This window comes from Neolamprologus brichardi, chromosome 7 (genome assembly GCF_056152115.1).
Source record: "Neolamprologus brichardi isolate AB-2024 chromosome 7, ASM5615211v1, whole genome shotgun sequence".
Classification (NCBI taxonomy): Eukaryota; Metazoa; Chordata; class Actinopteri; order Cichliformes; family Cichlidae; genus Neolamprologus; species Neolamprologus brichardi.
Genome location: NC_142110.1, coordinates 42,150,271 through 42,169,945, shown reverse-complemented (window position 1 = coordinate 42,169,945; position 19,675 = coordinate 42,150,271). Strand labels below are relative to the sequence as shown.

Here is a 19,675-nt window from a genome sequence, read left to right as displayed (position 1 = left end):
CCCAAAAAGGCTTGGAGACAGAGAAACCTAAACACTGGGAAACTGGTGGTTTTTAAAAGAAAGTCAAACTTTTCAGAAAATGAGAGCCTGAGAGGATAGAAAACATGTGAAGAAGAAAAAACAACAATCCTCGAATGACCACTGAAAGGGATTCTGCTGTGGCCAGAATGCAAAGAAGAGAAACACAGTGAGTGCTTGAGTTTGGAGAATTTTACAGCTCTGGAGAAAAAGTTTCCACAAAACATTTTGGATTGAATTCCAGTTCAACTTTGGTTAAAGAGAAAGAAAAGAAATTGAGGTGGAAAGAAAACCTGAGAGACTCTGTTCGCTGTTTTACTGAAGCTCATTACGATCTGTCGTTGGGGATGCGGATCTTCAGCAAAAACCTTCGCCTTCAGGACATAACCATCATGTATTTTACTGCCCTGGCTGCTCTAATGGTCATCTTGGTGGCTTCTTACCAGGCGCCCAACAATCCTATTGAAGTGTCCAGCCTTAAACCAAACCCCTCTCGCCCTCTCCCACCTCTCCCCATGCCTTTCCGTGTGCCCCTTGATCCACGAGGGGAGCTCCAGCTGGCTTGGAATGTCAGCTACACCAACCAGGAGATTTATATGGAGCTGAGGGTTGCAGAGCTTAGACACGGGGTGGTCCTGGGGATGTCCGATCGGGGAGAGCTGACCAATGCTGACCTGTTGGTGCTGTGGGACTCTGGAACCCAGAGCTACTTTGGAGTAAGTAAACCCTAGATGTGTGTATTTTATCTTCATAAGACTCTGTAAAAAGGACTTTAATTTTAGTAGGTAAAAGAGTCTATCATGCTCCCTTTGCCAATTTTTATTGCAAGTTAGCTTGCCATATTCATAAATGCTCAGGGATTACACGGAAGTCCTTAAAGAGGTGAGATTTTCCTCTTTCTCAGAAATCATCTGCCTGTGGTCCTTGGAGTGTGAGATTGGTGTTTTTGCAGAAGGAGCCGGCGGATGGTGTGCTTCATGATCACATAGTCACAAAGGATGCAGGCGGTCTGCACTAATTGGAAATCACTCAAACAGCACTAATAGCTGAAATTCATCTGGGAATTATTAGCAGATATTAGCATATCAAAGTTGAATCCTGTGCTGATTAAGATGTGTATGTATATTACCTCATTTTCTTTTTGCCAGACTTGAGCCTTTAAACAAAATCCAACTTTTTCTCTAATACGCTGTCTTTAAAAACAATATACATAGCTATAAAAATGTTTGGATTTACACTTTTCCCCAATCTTTTAGTATTCCTAATGAGTTTATGTGGAAATATTAATGAAAGCACCAGAATGTGTTTAAATTCTCATTCCTTCTCCTTTAGATTTTTTTCTTTAATATTTTATAATAGTAACATAAGAACAGAGTCTAAGTGGTGTAGTTATCAAAATATGGAATATCACTTATTTTTCAGCTACAGGCAACACATGTGGTGCTAATACGTTCCAATAATCCATATCTATTACAGACAATTTTCTTGTTTCCTTCAATAAGATGGGAAAAAAAATTAAGTACAATACATTTATTTTACATGTATATCAACAAGCTGCATGCTTTTGGATCTTGACATGGAATTGTCCAGTTTAAAATGAGGATACATGTTATAAGAATGTTTATGAATTAATAAGGAGTAGTGTAAAATTTAAATAATTTGTATCATTTATACTTAATTTCAAAGATATGCCTTCATTTAATTCTGAAATATTTCCATAAATGTCAGTGTCGCATTCCCACTGTTAAAAGATTTTGAATTTTATTACTTTATTCAACTGTGATAATTGCTTATGTTTAGCTTTATTTGAATTTCACAGTAATGCCTGTACATAGCGTGTCAGCAATTCTTTAACTGGAACAAAGTGACCACATGAGGAAGTTGCTCAAGTTTAGACAACACCCACATGTATTGTTTCAACCCATTACAAGATCGTTAATCAACTTGTTCCTCTTTGTCTTGCAAGGCTGCATCCTGTGCAGCCTCGTATGCAATCGCCAGATAAGAAGTTGTTTTTTCCTTAACTTGTACTCCACCCATGAGTAAGACAGTATATAATAAAGTGTGAGCAGATGCCCGGCGCGCATTCCTGCACGACTCTGTAGTTGACGGATCGTGCTCAGGAACCGCCCATGTACATGAATTAACTCTGGGCCCGTGATTCTTTGCTTCCTGGGGTTTTCTCCTAACACCCACCTTTTAAAAGCATCTACAATCTACATGTAACACTCGCATCATTGTAAGTCTTTTCTTGTTCAATCGATTGCCTCCTGTCTGACTTTCTTTCTTCTCCAGTTCCATCGTTCTTTCCTCAGAAGGCCAAAATTACCCACAGAAGAAAGGTCACTGCTGTTCCACTGTCTCCCTCCCTCCCTCTCTTTCTTGCTCCCTCTCAGGCACACACACACACACACATGCACACACACGCACACACCCGTACACACACACACGCACACACACACATGCACATATATTCACAGACTTTTCAGTGACTGGCTACTCAAGCTTGAACCATTTCTGTACAATCAGGAACTCAGAAACTCTGGACTTTCAATAGATTGATGAAAAAAAATCTCTGCTATGATCTTCACAGCAGTGTGTATGGAAGATGAAATAAACACACAATATGGTAAATGGACTGGTTCTTATATAGCGCTTTTCTACTCATCTGAGCACTCAAAGCGCTTTACACAACTTGTGCCTGTACCTTCACCCATTTACATTTACACCCATTCCCACAAGCACATCTTTCTAAGTGCTTCATAGCTAACATTCACACACATTCATACTCCGATGGATGCATCGGAGAGCAATTTGGGGTTAGTATTTTGCCCAAGGATATTTGGCATGTAGACTAGGGGAAGCCAGGAATCGAATCACCAACCTTCCGATCAGTGGATGACCTGCTCTACCACCTGAGCTACAGCCACCCCAATAGAACTTAAAGCTAAAAGAAAGACAATAATAAGACATTTATAGGGCATTTATTTATTATTCATAGGGCGACCGAGGCTCAGGGGGTTGGGAAGCGTATCTGTAACCGGAAGGTCGCCGGTTCGATCCCCGGGCTCTCTGTCCTGGTCGTTGTGTCCTTGGGCAAGACACTTTACCTACCGCCTACTGGTGTTGGCCAGAGGGGCCGATGGCGCGATATGGCAGCCTCGCTTCTGTCAGTCTGCCCCAGGGCAGCTGTGGCTACAACCGTAGCTTGCCTCCACCAGTGTGTGAATGCGAGAGTGAATGAATAGTGGCATTGTAAAGCGCTTTGGGTGCCTTGAAAAGCGCTATAGAAATCCAATCCATTATTATTATTATTATTTAAAAAGCTAAAAAACATAATAAATAAGATTTCAAAGTCCACAGAACTCAAAACTTGTGGGTCCAGCAGTATGACAGTTATGAACAGTTGTTAATGCAAAGCCATTTACAGCTGCTATATTAGATATAGTAACATTAAATAGCATAAAACAAATGCAAATAACGGTAAATTGGATTTTTTTTTCTAGAGTATTAAAGCAAATATAAACAATAAAAAAAATTCATAATGGTCTGTACCAGATGATGATGTGTAAAGAGTCCTTGGTAATGATAAAACTACAGAGAACTATCAGTTTAGTCTCAATAGCTCTTCATCTGTATCAAGCCTGTCATTCTTTGGTTGTCTGTTCTGAAATGTTATCTTTTTTTTTATTCCTTGTGTAGGATCATTCTCACCTGCACTTGGATGAAAGCTCTAAAAGCCCACCTACCTGCTCAGGGGGGAAAGAGGATGTTAGAAAGAGTTGCCCACTACCGTGTGCACACACTGGAGCATTCAGCAGCTAAAAAAAAAAGCTAGCAAAAGTCTCAAGTCTTAATTTCTTTATATGACACTAGGGAAAAAAACTGACAATCAACATTAATTTTACCCACTGCATTTACCAACATGTTTATTGTGTGACCTAGGACTGAAAGACCTCTATCATAACTTATACACTGATCTGTGCTTTTTCAGAGGGCAGGGACAAAAGATTCCTCCACTCATTCACACGCAGTGGAGATTCCTTTAAAAACAACAACAACAAATAAATAAAAAGATTAGATAACACATAAACTGTGGCTTCAACACTTTTTAAAATAGTTGTATAACTCTGTGTCTCAGCCATCTGTAGAGCTCACAGCTTGTGAATTCCATACATGCATACATAGCACATGTTGTTTAATGTGAACATTTTCCTCCTGATTTGTACATACTGTATGTTTTCAGAATTGCTGGCTTTAAAGTCTATGAAGTGTGTGCAGAACAGTTACATAAGAGCGACAGAGAGGGAGACGGAAATAAAGAAAGAGATCTTAGGTGCTATTCTGGCCAGGTATGAATGTGAGAAACATAACAGAAGTGGATAGAGCGAGCTGAGCTGCTGCAAAGCCTCCTGGCAGAGAAGTAGAATATCGTGTACACCAGGCTTGGATGGCTCTAAAACACAAACTGGCACACTTTCAATGATTTCTCTAACTGGATTATAATTACTTGCCAAACAACTCCAATATTTTTCTCCTAGATGTAACTTTTTCACCACTTAAGAAACAAGCAGCTACATGCTTTGCACACACCCGTAATTCTCCCGAAATTTGTTCATTAATGGCAGAATAATGAAATTCCCTAAAAAAATGTAGCCTCAGTATGTCTTTTAAAATGAGAATGAGTTGTTTCCCTTAATTACTAGACTCAAACCCTCAGTTTGAGAATAGGTTGCTCAGTGTTGACTCTAACTTATCGCTGTGTTCTCAAATGTTTTGTTTTGCTATTTGTTGCGTGTTATTCAAAACCTAACCAGACTTATTCTGTCTTCTCCTGCAGGATGCTTGGAGTGACAGTAAGGGTCATGTATCACTAGACAGCCAACAAGACTACGACCTGATTGAAGCCAAACAGAAAGCTGAAGGATATTACCTGCTCTTCAAAAGACCATTCAGTACCTGCGATCCCAGAGACTACATCATAGAGGTGTGAAGAGTTTATATTCTTAGTGTATGTCACTGCTCTTTAAAGCTCTGGTACTCAGGAGAAACCTAGTAAGAGACTCTTTCTTTAGGTGGTTTATTTATGAATTTGATGGTGCAGTTTTGCTTTCCTTTTTAAAACCAAAGATTAATAAAATATTGCTCACAATTACAGTTTTCAGAAAGAGAGGCTGGCTATCATCACGGCTATCCCACTAGAATGCAGTGAATAAATAAATGCATAAAACTCCCCAAAGCAACAATTTATCTTACAAACTGCCAAATCTGAACTGCTCCCCGACGTAAAGGTGAACGGAGGAAAAGGAGTGCATGCCAGAAGTCATCAGATAAACTCAGTTAGGAAATGAGCAGGTAAGTTACCTATTACTGAAGAACCCCATAGTTATGGGTGTTGTTCAAACTGAAACAACCTCCCAGTGGTTTTCAGCAAGCCCTCAAATTCTTAAGCAACATACAACTGACTGCACATACTATAAAAACATTTTAAATGACAAACAAGGTTTTAAAAAGGCAGTGAAGTCCTCATGTAAGCCAGGATATTTAATAGTCTGTAATTTGTAAATCTAAAAACCTTCCCGTTGGTTTAATCTCTTTTGACTGGCGCCTCTTCACATTGAAAGGAAATGTTGGCAATTCAGCAGACGTGTGATGTGTCATTTAAATTCAGACAAAGATGCATGCTGATGCTAATTTGCCGCTCATCACTTTATTTACTGTAAAACCTTGTTTGTCACATGTAGGCTAGAGGTATGCTAATTACCTCCTGTGATGGCTAGATACCATCTTGACCACATTGTAGGATTGGAGGAAGGAGAAAATTCCTGTCTGTGGAACAATGCCAGAAAAGAATCATTGATTCAATGAAATCTGTTTAACTCCCTGTCGAAACTTACTTGAGTTTTTTTTTTTTTTAAGGTTGAACACGGCTACGCTGTAAGAATAAATGCATTTTAAATATTGTTTAAAAGACGGTGCCTCTAAACTCCTCTATATATTTTTTTAATTTATATGTATCCCCTCTAAGGAGCACTCTAAACAAAAACAATTTAAATCCAGGAAGTGCTTTAAATATTCTTCAAATTAAGGGCATTGTGCTGGCTTTTATTCTGAGAGCACACATTTTGTTTTTGTTTGTTTAATTAACTTTTTTGACTAAGTTGAAAAATAATTTACTGTAACTCCAGGACTGTAGTTTTTGCTGTCTTTTTGATTTTTTTCACCTCTAAATCACTTTGTATGGCAATAATCTGTATGACAAGGTGTTACACAGATCACGTCTGACTGAACTACAGCATGATTTTACTTGCTGGTTTTGGCCTCAAGCCAAAATAACAAGAAGGCGATGAGAAGGAGGAAAAACCATGAATGTCAGACAGAAAGTATTTGAGTTAGCGCATCAATGTAACACATTGTCTTTGCACTCTGCATGTTAATGAGACAGGGCCTATGTGCATGCGTCTGCACGTGCCTGCACTTTTGCAGTATTTTCATTGCTGTGAACCTGATTAATTTAAGGTGTGAATATAAAATACTCTGAATTATGGAATGAACATTATAATGATTATAGTTTCCATGGCACCACATTAGATTTTTAAGTCAGATGCACCAAAGCAAGGCTCATCACTATGACAACATAATGAAAAGTTTGCTGTGCTTGCCTCAGAAGGCATTAAAGCCTAATAAAAATGAAGGGATGCTTAAGTAGAAATGCACATCATGGAGGTTCATATTCTCCTATTGTGGCCATTAAACACTCTTTCTTTTGTGATTGCTCTAATTTGTCAGGAGGGGACTGTGCACATCATCTACGGCTTCTTGGATAAACCACTTGCCTCACTGGAGAAGCTGAACCTGTCCGAGATCCGCACAGGCGTACAGAGAGTCCTGATGTTGCGTCCCGACACGCCGCCACCTACCCTGCCTCCAGACGTACAAATGTTAGATGTAGTGGCACCAAATGTCATCATACCAAATCAAGAGACTACCTACTGGTGCTACATCCACAACCTGCCGGAAAATTTGGCCAAGAACCACATTGTTATGGTAAAAAAGAAAGGAAAAAAAGCTTCTAAAAACAGAAATATTCAGCGAAGAGTCTTTTTACACACAGCTGAGGGGGTGTTTCAGATGATTGTGCACAGGCAGCCGTTATTCTCCATGTCTACAAGCTAGATCAAACAAAATACCCAGCATGGCCACAAAGCAGATGTGTCAACACAAAAAGTAACCCTTTGCACAGGCATTTTTAGTGATATAGATTACTCAGAAATCCTCGGCACATATGGGAACGTAATGCCTTTAATGTTACATGACAGCAGAAAGAAACAGATACATTTCAGCCTGTGACTTCCTGCCACAGCAGTATTGACATGTCTTGCATAAAAATACATATACATTTTCTTTTTTTCTTTCAGTATGAGTCGGCGATAACTCCAGGGAACGAGGCCATCGTGCATCACATAGAAGTGTTTGAGTGTTCTCCGGATGTCCCTGCAGTTCCAGCGTACAGCGGCTCCTGTGATGACAAAATGAAGCCGAAAAACCTCAACTTTTGCCGACACGTGCTAGCTGCATGGGCTATGGGGGCTGAGGTATGATGGGAAATACTGACCTTCCTACTCCTGTCTGAATGACATTACCTTGCCTCAGTATGAAATACAAATAAGCTTAAATTCCTAACCCAAATGTCTTCAATCTGCAAAACAGATAAGCCACAAAGGGAAAATAATTTAAAAAAGACAGACACCCACATAAACATTATTTAAAAAAAAAATTTTTTTCAATACATATAGCAAGTGCTTAATTGAAACACAGAGTTGGGAAAGTTTTTGGTCCAATGCTTGTACCTATAATAGGAGATAAACAAAAACTCCTACGCAAGTGATATCCAAGCCTAGAATTGCCAGCATAAAATCTTGTATAGATGAGCCCACACGCAGCACATATCTATTAAGAGCTTGGAGACAGTCTGCATGTGGGATGCACACTCACACAGAAATATTCATGCTTACATGGAAGCACAAATATCGTCATAGGAGACACAAATTAAAACTGCAGTGAGGAGGTAAGGAGAAGGTGTCAGAAAAGTTGAAACAGGAATAACTTGGCTTGCTGCAGCGAGCCGTTTATAGCAGTGCCACTTTTCTATCCTTTAACGCTGGCTCTTCCGATCATTGTGAGGCTGAATTCTCCGAGTGTTTGCTACTAGAGAACATGAGTTGGGATGGTTTTTTAAGAAGCAGAAAAATACAGATGCAACCCAAACAGTACTTAGATTCTTGTTGTTAGTGATTTGTTTTACTTTTCAATCACAAAACTCACAAAACTGCTACCTTATTCTGAGGCTTGCCTTCCCTCTACAAAAACTTGCTTGCCTTTTTTTTTTCTCATTGCTTTCACTTCCCTGTCCACAGTTTTTACCTTCAACAAATTCATTGCCAGCTGTAGAAGACAGCTGTTTTCAGAACAAAGAAGTCAGTGTGGAACATTTAGCACCTAAAAAGTTTGAGTAGCGAACAAACCAAAGTTAAAAAGGAGTTCTGCTCAGAGCTCTGCTGTCCCCCATTGCCAAGGTCACACTGTACACCAAGTGCCGTAGGCAGCTGAAGACACACAGTGATGAGGAACAGGAAGACGAACTATAGTGGAGGACTAAGTCCCTGCATAAGATGTACCACTGACTGAAGTGACTGACATTAAAAAAATCCTGCTAGTGGCTACAAAATGTCGGCCTAAAGGACAGTACAGAGCTCTGATTATACCAGCACAAGAACAGGCCCTAAGGACCACATCCATGGAGACAGGAGTCTGCCACACACTGCTCATCAGAGATGGGCAGTAACGCGTTACTTGTAACGCGTTACTGTAATCCGATTACTTTGGTATCCTTCCACTGACCGCTGCGGCACACCTGCACCAGGATAAACCTCCGCCTACTCTACTCCTGCTTTACAGGTGAAAATAGAGCAAAAGGACCGCTAGTCTTTGACTTTATTTATTTTCTGCACAAAAAAAATAAATAAATTTAAAAAATAAATAAATAAATAAATATATATATATATATATATTATGTGCTGGAATGTGCAGAAAATAGGTTTAAATGTTAAACTAATTTCTTCAAGTCAGAGAATGGTGCATATAATTAAATTTTGCTTCATGCATAAAGTTAAAAGATTAAAACTAACAAAACAAGTTTTAAAAAGAGACTTTTCCATTTGATTACATTTTGTATGAGGGATTATGTAGACAAAGTAGAATTGGGCTGAATGATCTATCGCTTTATCACCTATTCAGGTTGTAAATCATGTTTTTAAAAAGTAACTAAGTAACTAAGTAACTACGTAATTAATTACTTTTGAAAATAAGTAATCAGTAAAGTAACGGGATTACTTTTTGGGGGAAGTAATCAGTAATTAATTACTGATTACTTTTTTTAAGTAACTTGACCAACACTGCTGCGCATAGATGTCCCAGAGTCTATTCACCACATAGTAGCAGGATGTAAGATGCTTACACGAAGGCACGAGTAAGTGGCTGGCATTGTGTACAAGAACATCAATGGGAGGCACCACCAAAGGTGGCTGAGGACAACAGGGCTAAGGTCCTGTGGGACTCTGATTTCCAGACAGACAAGCAGCTTCTGGCCAATCAACCAGACATCATGGTGATTGTCAAGGATTGTACTTGTGGCAGTCCTAGTGCACAGCCCCATCAGAAGGAAGAAGTAAGAGAAAATAGAAAAGCACCAGGTGTTTGCGAGGTCCAGCCGATCAGAAAAAAAGGGGGCTTTAAGAGATGGGGCCCCCAACCCGAGGAGAGCTAAACTGTCTGGTTTCAGACAGCAGAGGAACTAAAGAGGATGATGTAAGGTCCAGTATAAGATAAACAAGGACTAAACTATGAATCCCTCAAACACCAATGTGAAATGCACTTCACACACGTACACACACGCACAGTTCTTTGTCGCCAGATGCCACGTTTATTTATCGTTTACATATGTTATGACCGACCACAGTCTGACAGCTCCGGTCTCAGCTGATTTCCAGCCTCTCCTCCGCTCCTCTCCCGTCTCACTATAAAAGGGAAGGAAACCATCATCAGTCCAAACGCCATCAGCTGTTCTCACCTGCGTCTCCAGCACCGCCCCGTTGAGCTCACTGCACCACTCCTCCCCTGCAGCCGCGCCCGGGACCACACCTCCGCCACAACCAAGTATAAAAATACAGAGTTACAAATGAACGTAAATCAGCATCTTTAATGCCATTAAGCTTTTCATTCATCTTTAATTATTATGTAGTGAAATCTAATAATAATTATAGCATTTTAGAAGTTTTCTTTGTGGCATCTGGTTGCAGAGTTTTGGAGTCATGTCCTTATTACCTCTGAAAGTCACTAAAAGATTGCATAGCAGTGATAAAACATCATCATATCGCCAGTTTGTTTTATTTTTAACCAGGTTCCACGATTTGTGTCGTTTTCTTTGGGAGATTTACATTTTTGAAAGGACCTCTCGTAAACAGGGGAGGTGACGCTTGTTATGAATTAGTCAGGTACATAGTCAGTCGGTCATCTATCAGCTATTAATCTACCATACTTTGGTAGCCTACTGCTGGCCACAAGAAGCAAAGCAGACAAGGAATGGTGAGGCTGTCAACATATTTGTCTGCACTACTCCCCACTGTATCACAGGCAGCCTGGCCCCTCTCCGATTGGATTATCTGCCAGCTAAACAAAAACAAGCAGGATGCCTTCTGTGAGCTGTGAGCTGTGGAGACAAGATTAGGTGGGAAATATTCAGGCCTCTTTCATCACCTCTTAATAGTGTTGTTTCATTCTCCTCGGCACCGCATCAGAAGGGAAACGTGGCCATGCAAAACAAGAGAAAAAGAGAAAAATAGAGTGAAGGAAGTTCTGAAGTGAAGAAAATCAATAATGTATGACGCTATCAGAATGCAAAAAGGGAGAGTAGCACCGAAGAAAAAGGTGCGTTTGTGTGCAAGGGACATGTTTCAGAGGATTTAATGTTAGGACATGAGAGCAAGATTAAAGCTTAATGTGGATTTCTCTATGTAATCGATGAAGGCAGTGGCTCTGATATGATCCCGAAGAATACAGCCTTTTTTATTTGTAGTATTTTTTTTCTTTTTTGTAAAAAATATTTATTTTTCTATAAGAAAAATATAGATACACATGATTTAAGTCATAATTATACATGACATGACAAAAAAAATTCTCAGCTGTCTGTAATAGCCTGTGCTACGTAAATTAATTTACAGATTTAAACTATGTACTTGGTTGTGCATAGGTATCCCTGTTTCTTTATGGGCTTCAGCAAGAATTCTATTGAGCAGGACAAGGAGAGCTTGCTTTGACGAAGCGATCACATGTTAAGAGAACAGAAGAATGATGCTTATGGATAGATGGAACATTATATTGCAAGCATATAAAAAATGATTAATGGAAACCTGAAAATGTTTTTGCCCTGTTGTATGATATGTGAAAAAAAACCTGTTATATGATCTTTAAAAAAAAAATCATAAATATGTGTGCATTTGTGTGTATTTGCAGGCTTTCTACTATCCCCCTGATGCAGGCTTGGCTATGGGTGGACCAGGTTCCTCAAGATTCCTCCGTCTGGAGGTCCATTACCACAACCCTCTCCTTATATCTGGTACATACACTATATATGTGAACAAGCAAACTTCAGGCGCATGCATCTAAGAATGTTTTTCACTTTTTTGACACACACACACAGCAGCAGCAGGACTCTCTGTGCAGGATCTCTCTCCAAGATCCACAGGGTTGTCTTGAACTCTGTCAGTGCAGACCCACTTTGTCTTCCTTATCCCAATCAAACCTTGAAATACACAGATATCTTCCAAGTATTTCTTACTTTTTCAGCCCTGGCTCTTATAATACAGTATTTCTGCGATTTAAAATAATTTAGAAACCACAGGTCTTCAATAACAGGAAACAAGAAAGCGAGGGGTGGAGGATGACATTCAACAAAGGTCCCCAGCTGGACCCCTGGAACAAGAGGGTTCCTCTTGAATTATTAAATTAATTTCAGAAATATCACCAAGATCACCTTTTAATATCTTATGCTAACAAATTGCACATAGCAAGTGTTTTAGAGGTTGTTATACTTTGTTGTCTAAACAGTTGACAGAAAATAGGAGGAGTCATATTTACCTGGGCCAAACATACATACTACATATTACAGTATATAATTACATATTAACTAGACCTTACCTTATAATCCTCTTTTTATGTTTCTGTTAATCTCCTTCCAAGATCTGTTGTTGTAGCACACAAACAGCACCTGAAATAAATTCCTTATTTTTTAATTATGTGTATTCTTAGTCTGGTATAATACAAGACTATTCTGGCTATCAAATGTTTTAAAATGATCTAAAAGTAAGTAGTTAACTGAAGATATGCTAAATGTGTTCTAATATTTTAATATTCTTCACACAGGCCGGCGTGACTCATCAGGGATACGACTGTATTACACCCCGAGCCTGAGGCGCTACGATGCAGGGATCATGGAGCTGGGCCTCGTTTACACTCCTGTAATGGCTATCCCACCTAAACAACACACCTTTTACCTCAGTGGATACTGCACCTCCAAGTGTACCCAAACAGTATGTACAGATTTACTTCATTATTTATAGTTAAAATGCTGGGGGGAATATTTTGGCTGACATGTCTTTCTTTTCCCAAGTTTTTTCTCTTTGTCTCTATGGTAAAAAAAAGTTTTAGTTGGAGCTTGACTCTTTCTCTGTCTACCTAGGCTTTGCCTTCAGGTGGAATCTATGTATTTGCTTCCCAGCTGCACACCCACTTGGCAGGGCGTGGGGTGACGACGATTTTGGTGAGGGGAGGCAAAGAGCTGGAGGTGGTACAGGAAGACCAGCATTTCAGTACGCACTACCAGGTGGGAGATAGCAGGGCTCTGTTTATGCAGAGGAACTCCACCTTTGCACACTGTGTCTTAAATTAGACTGGGTTAAGGTGGCCTTTATTTTAGATCTCAAAGAGATGTGTGTTTCAAAGCTTATTCACAACAAATATTTGGTAAATTAAACCAGAGTCTTTTTTTTTTTTACCCTTTTACTACTTTCTCCAACATTAAAAAAAAAAAGTAAAGTCTGATTGGACTGCGGTAAAGTGACCCGCGTACAGTATACACAGGCCATGAGATACACAGATAAGCTAGAGAGGCGAAAAACAGCTAAAATGCAAATGAATACGTGATCATGCATGTTGTTAATGATGTACACATGTGTTTAAGAGTCAATCAGAGTACTTCTTCATCATTTACTTACTAATTTCCTGTCGTTAATGCTGAGTAATTTAATAATGTTCCGTTAAAATAGGAATAAATCACATACTTTTACAGTATATTTTCACTGGCTGGTTAATAACATGTTGGGTTTAATATTAAAAAGCACTTGGGACACATTGGATGGCACAGTGGTGTACAGATTAGCACTCCTGTCTCTCAGCAAGTCTCAGTTCCAACTTACTGATCAGCTGAAATCTTTCAGTATAAAAGTACTGCACATCATCCCTGTGCCTGCTCCACCCACAGTCCAAAATATGAAGGTTGGGTTAACTGGCGATTCTAAATTGGCTGTAGGCATCGGGTAGCTTTTTAGTTTTCGGGGAGCAAAAGCTCAACAAGTTTTGACACGTGCTTTAGAAAAACTATTTCAAAATAGAGTCAATATGTAACTGAAAAAGATTCTTATTCTTAAAAAACAAAAAAGCGTATCTAGTGATGAAGGTCAGAAGTCACTCCTGTCCAAAAAACAGGAGCGAAAGAGAAGCTCACACTTAGAACACTTAACATTTTATACATCTAAAGACCATCAGCAACCTTGTATAAGCACTGACATCAGTATTGACGTCACTAGATAGTGATGTAGTCTTCAGCTTCAGCAGCATCCTGGTTTTGAATAGTTCCCTTTACAGGAGCTTTGCAGCGGCAAAGAGATACAGTGTGCCTCCATTTCAGGCTTTATATTAGAGAAAAGCATTGATGACTGAGTGAAGGTGTAGGTCAGGTAATAGATGGATGCCTTATATAATGCCTTATATGCAAAGACCTATCAACTAAACATCTAATCAGTTGTCGACATCTGCTGTGTTTTATTTATGCACACTATCCTGAGGCAAATACACACACACAGCTGGACACAGACTCTCAAATAAAATGTCCAGCTGCTGCTGATGTCCGATTAAGTTTCACCTGCAGCCTTATTGAGCAATAAGAACCGCATCAAACCAGTCTCAGCCAAGCTAATAGACCTTTTAACAGAGAAAGCTAATAACTGTGAAAGGTGCCTCCAAGGAAAGCAGCCACTGGTTTTTCTTACTGCATTTGTGCTGTACACAGAGTATCCAGTTATACCTAAAATTAAGATGCTATGCAGAGTACTGCATTTTGCAGTGGTAAATGTGAACTCTTTTATCAATACATACATCCATGATTGCATCCATCCATCCAGGGGACTATCCTACGCCTGTCATAGGTTGAACAGCAGGCTGCTTTTTAGGTTATAGCACCAATCTATTGATGGGCTAACACAGAGAGACAAACACCCATTCACCATCACTTACAGCCCAGAAGCTTCTTAAACCCAGAAGCTTCTTGCAGGACTTACTATTAATTTTGAAAAACTCTATTTTTGTCTTTTTTTTTGTCTTTGTTTTCATACAGACAATCCGAGTTCTTAGGAAAATGGTGAACATTTTGCCTGTAAGTATCCAACAAATGGCTGTATTTTCAACAGAAATTACAAAAGGCAATAACATGTTTTTGTTTACTTCACGACTGTGCTTGTTCTACGAATAGATTCCAATTACTGTCTTTTTTTTTTAATGCTAGAGCCCTGTAGATATGATTTCCCCTTCGCCTATGAAGTTTTTAATTAGAGTAGCTTACTACTGTAGAAAGCGTTTAAACAAAAGTGCAACAGCAATAGGCAGCTTGGCCCATCTCCTGGGAATAGCAGCAGCTCTGACTGGACACTGTACCTCTTACATGAATGATTTTCTGGCAGTAATCTTAAAGTATCATCAGTGTTGTTTGCTAAATATAAAATGTGGTGGAATGTCTTCATATCTGTGCTTAATCCCACAGGGTGACGTACTTATAACAAAGTGTACTTATAACACAGAAGATAGGAGCAAGCCTACAGTGGTGAGCAGCGCACTCTGAATATATAAAAACACTTTTCTTGTTACCGGATTTCACCCTGATCATTGTGAATAACAGAAGGATAACCACGAGCAGCTTCTTTAATCTCCTTCCATCTTTCTCCTTCAAAACTCAACATATTTCTTTTGTTCTCGCTGTCTTGGCAACCCTGTATCTGCTCTGTGTACTATATTTTCACTGTCTGAAATATCTTTGTCTCCTCAGGGTGGTTTTGGCATCATGGATGAAATGTGTGTCAACTACATTCACTACTACCCCCGTACCCAGCTGGAGCTCTGCAAGAGCCACGTTGACCAAGGATACCTGCAGAAATATTTTAACTTCATTAACAGGTAGTGCAGGCACACAACATTTCGCGCTCCCTAAAACGATTAGCTACTCTTTCTCCTTTCCCTCTTCCTCTCACATGTGACTAAGCCGTTTTTGTTCTCAGCATTCATCTCTTCCTGGGGACGCGTGGTGATTACATTGTCCAAAAGTAAAACTGTGTCCTGATAACTCAGATTCCTAATCCTTTCTCAATCTCGTTCTGCCTCCTTCTTTTATTGACTTTCCTTCAAATCTCTCTTCCCCCTCTCCATCCTACCCTCCTTCCCTGCAGGTTCCACGGAAATGACCAGTGTGTGTGTGGTGAGGTTAGTGTGACGGAGCAGTTTTCTCAACTAGAGTGGGATGAATTCACCGGAAAAGTGCTGGACTCGCTTTATAACACAGCCCCCATCTCGATGCACTGCAATCAGTCGACTGCACGCCTCTTTCCTGTAAGTCCCCAGTCACGCACACATACACCCGCTACAATAGACTGCCAAGCCACCAATTAGGCCAGTTCAAAAGAAGACATCAGTGGGACAGTGAGTCAGAGCAGCTGAACAGACAGCTTGTTAACTTGTAAAATCAACTCAGATGCACACAAGCTGTTTGGATCAGAGAGAATAAATCAATTACAAACTGTGAAGAAGCCTCGATCAAGGTTTTCTGTCAGAAATTTTGCTTTAGTCTTGAAGTTTAACTTAACTTGTGCAGTTAGTGAAAAGCAGTTACATATACCATACTGCAGCGTTTCGGTGGATACACGAACAGAGCGTCACTAAGACAAGTAAAGGATAAACGGATTTTAGGTGATCTAGGTTTGGAAACAGCACATAATTTAAAATTCAGGCCAAATACGTCACATAAAAATCCAGGATAAAATCAGGACTGCTTATGAAAGAAACCCACAAGGTACAGAGCTACAGTTCTGAATCAGCTAAATGTACAGAGAATTTGTCTGCTGTGAGGATTTATTTAGTTAATCCATTAAGGCCAAAGCTGTTGATTGAATTTTTTTACCTGAAAAATCCCCACATTTTGTCAGTAGCATCCGCAAAACTTTCACATCAAAATGAAAACTCTAGCTCTAGTAATGAAAGTCACTTGCCTGTGATCCAGAAAAAAATGTGTCAGTAACACAGACGCTCTACATCTGATGTTCTCAAATTATATTGTATATTCTCATAGCACTAGTCAGTAGCCCCGTCAGCGAATATACTGTGGTTACCAACTTTGGAAAAATGGCACCAGTTGCATTTTTCTATCTAATCTTATGATTTAAAATACGAAGTATTAACAATTCTGTCTCTCTAGAAATAAGGTATATCTGTACATCTATCTGTCTCTTCTTTAACTAGTTTGACACCTTTTTATCTGGCATATTTCAGTTATGGTGCCACCACTGGAGGGCAAAACTGTGTTCAAGATACATATATACATTTATTTTTTTTTTTTTTTTTTTTCGGGGAATCCGTAATGAGAGAAATTAACACAGTAATTCAACAATTGCACTTATAGTCAAGCTCACTGTTTTAGTATTTGAGCTGCCAGCACTCTGTATGGCAGAGTACATACAGCAGATGTTGTTTGGCACTTGAAAACTTTGCAAGAGATAATGAGCAATGGAGCCAATTTAGGGATGAGCTCATGCAAAATATCCAAGTTTTGTTTTTAACAAAACATGAAGCAAAAATGTGAAGCTCAACAAAGAAAAACCTAGGCGCAACAGCAGGCTCTACCTGCTTTAAGCACTGTGCAAGGCATTACATACAGAACACAAATTACTCTTTAAACCTGGCATACTTGTTGCTGGTCTGAGTATTTCTGGAACTGCCAACCTACTGGGATTTTCCAACACAACCATTACTAAGGTTTACAGAAAATTGTATGGCTGAGATGACCACTTGTTAAACACTTACAAAAAAGACATGCAAAAGAGCATCTCTGAACACACGGCACACTGAATCTTGAAACAGGCGAGCTACTGTAAAGCGCAAAATTGAGGCTGCAGTTCATTCAGGCTCACCATAAGTGGACAAAAGAAGATTGGAAACATGTTGCCTGGCCTGACAGGTCTCAATTTCTGCTGATACAAACATGAAAACATGGATCCATTCTGCCTTGTATCAGTGGTTCAGGCTGGTAGTAGTCTAATGGTGTGGGGGATGTTTTCTTGGCACACTTTGGGCCCTTTTGTACCAACTGGGCATCATTTAAATGCAACAGCCTATCTGAGTATTTCTGCTGATAATGGCCATCTCTTGTGACCCGATAATAGCAAGATGTAGTTAAAGGTCACTGAACGTATTTAAATGTATCAGAGTCACACCAGCTTCTTTTTCTGAAAAGTAGTAGTACATAGTCACAGTGTTTCCTGTAAATGGTCACTGTGCATTTATAAACTCTTTAGCTTAACAGTATTTAGCATTTTCAGTCTTAAAGCTATGTCCCAAAGCTTCATGTGCATTTCATAATTTTGTGAATTTGAGGAATGTGTGACAGTGGCGGCAAGGTTATTACTTCATTAAAATCTGTCTGAAGAACATAAACTGTCTGGCTATTATTTTAAAGCACCCAGAATTAAATAATACATTCGATTTTAAGAACATATCATGTGTGTTTCCAGGGTGACTGGGACAAACAGCCCATACCAGCGGTGACCACTGTCCTTGAAAAACCTCAGTACACCTGTAAGCGAGGCACGCTTCGCACCAACTGATGCCTTACACCTTCAATGTGAGCAACAGGGGGTTTGCAGGATGTTTCAGCCCAAGGAAAAGGGAGATCTCAAGAGTGGAAACCCAAACAAGTTCCCACAATTTGATTCAGTTTGCCTTGGTTTTTATGTGTTTGTTATCTACTTGCTGTAACTATATACTTATATAAATTCCTGCAGTCTGTGTTATCGTTAGTACATATAAATTCTGTTAGTAACAATCATATTTTTTTCCCTATTGAAACCATTTAAAACTCTACAAATTGGGAATGGCAGGTATCAAACTAAATTAAAATAATGCTGGCAGGTTTTTTTTGTAGCTGTTATCAACAGACATGTTACGTTTGTGCAGAGACATAACATACCTACATGTTTGTTCCCTGTGATCCTGTTGACCAACTCAAAACATTTGGGCTGGAAACACGATGTCATTTGGTGAATAATTACAATCTGTACTAAACACAGCATAATAAGTGACTTGAGTGTTATTCAAAGGCAAGACATTAAATAAAAATAATTAAAAATAAACACATTTTTATCCTTTCCTTAGTTAAAGTAAATGGATGGATGAATAATGAATGTCACAAAGTGTTGAATGTTAAATAGACATTTATTAAAACACAAATCGCGTTGGACAGAAGAAATGAATGAGGGTTAACATTTGCTTTATAATTTGACATGCCGCCACATCTTTCCACCTCTCATTTTTTATTCATTTTAAACTGATCATATTTTCTCTCTAAGCATTAATAATAAACGCACAGTCCAAATGTACATCCAAACATCCAATAACAAGATCAATTTTAACAACAAGCCAGTTTTCCATTGAGAGGTTTTCAGTGTTTAATCATATTACAGGAAGAAAAAGCTAAAAAACAAACAAACAAAAGAAACAGAAACTCTACCTACAATGTGATAAAAGAGCTGCAGTGTTTTATCAGCGTGTTTCAAATTTCCCACATAAATCTCGTTATTAACCTAGACTGCTCCTGAGAACAACCATTGCAATGATTAATGGCCTTGTGAGCAGAATCGATGAATCATTCCACATTAGTAAACATTTCGTGCTGAACCGGTTTCAACAAACATCGGCGGGAGAAGCATGAAACACACATACAAATGCCTTCCCTTATTTAGACACCTTTTTCTGAGCTGTTCACAGTGTGTGTGCGCTGGACTCGAAGTATATTCGTGTAAGTTAGAGTAAACAAAACATTGTCTTATGAGTGTCAAACCAGATTTAGATACTTGTGTAAACACTAAGAATAATTATAACTAAAAAACAGCACCTACATTAAAGATAAGATTCTCTGTACATTAAGAGCATTTAGTCTTTAAAAAAATCAATATAAGCCAAGGTATTCATCAACTTCATTTTTCCCAGCATGACATCTATAAAGTCA

At 39.1% G+C, this 19,675-nt stretch overlaps 1 protein-coding gene across 1 annotated transcript; it reads left to right on the top strand.

The window, feature by feature from the left end:
• On the top strand, positions 1–18,766 carry dbh (dopamine beta-hydroxylase (dopamine beta-monooxygenase)). Its single transcript, XM_035907015.2, has 12 exons — positions 1–734; positions 4,859–5,005; positions 6,808–7,065; positions 7,437–7,613; positions 11,590–11,692; positions 12,499–12,665; positions 12,815–12,958; positions 14,747–14,785; positions 15,170–15,229; positions 15,452–15,579; positions 15,849–16,008; positions 18,183–18,766. Exons 1-12 carry the CDS (start codon positions 366–368, stop codon positions 18,273–18,275), a joined length of 1,845 nt encoding a protein of 614 aa, XP_035762908.2. The 5' UTR covers positions 1–365; the 3' UTR covers positions 18,276–18,766.
• Positions 18,767–19,675: the final 909 nt, after the last annotated feature.

Coding starts and splice junctions, on each gene's coding strand:
- dbh (XM_035907015.2), top strand. CDS start 366: ATGCGGATCTTCAGCAAAAACCTTCGCCTTCAGGACATAACCATCATG. Junction 735..4,858: donor GAACCCAGAGCTACTTTGGA/GTAAGTAAACCC, acceptor CTTCTCCTGCAG/GATGCTTGGAGTGACAGTAA. Junction 11,693..12,498: donor CAACCCTCTCCTTATATCTG/GTACATACACTA, acceptor TTCTTCACACAG/GCCGGCGTGACTCATCAGGG.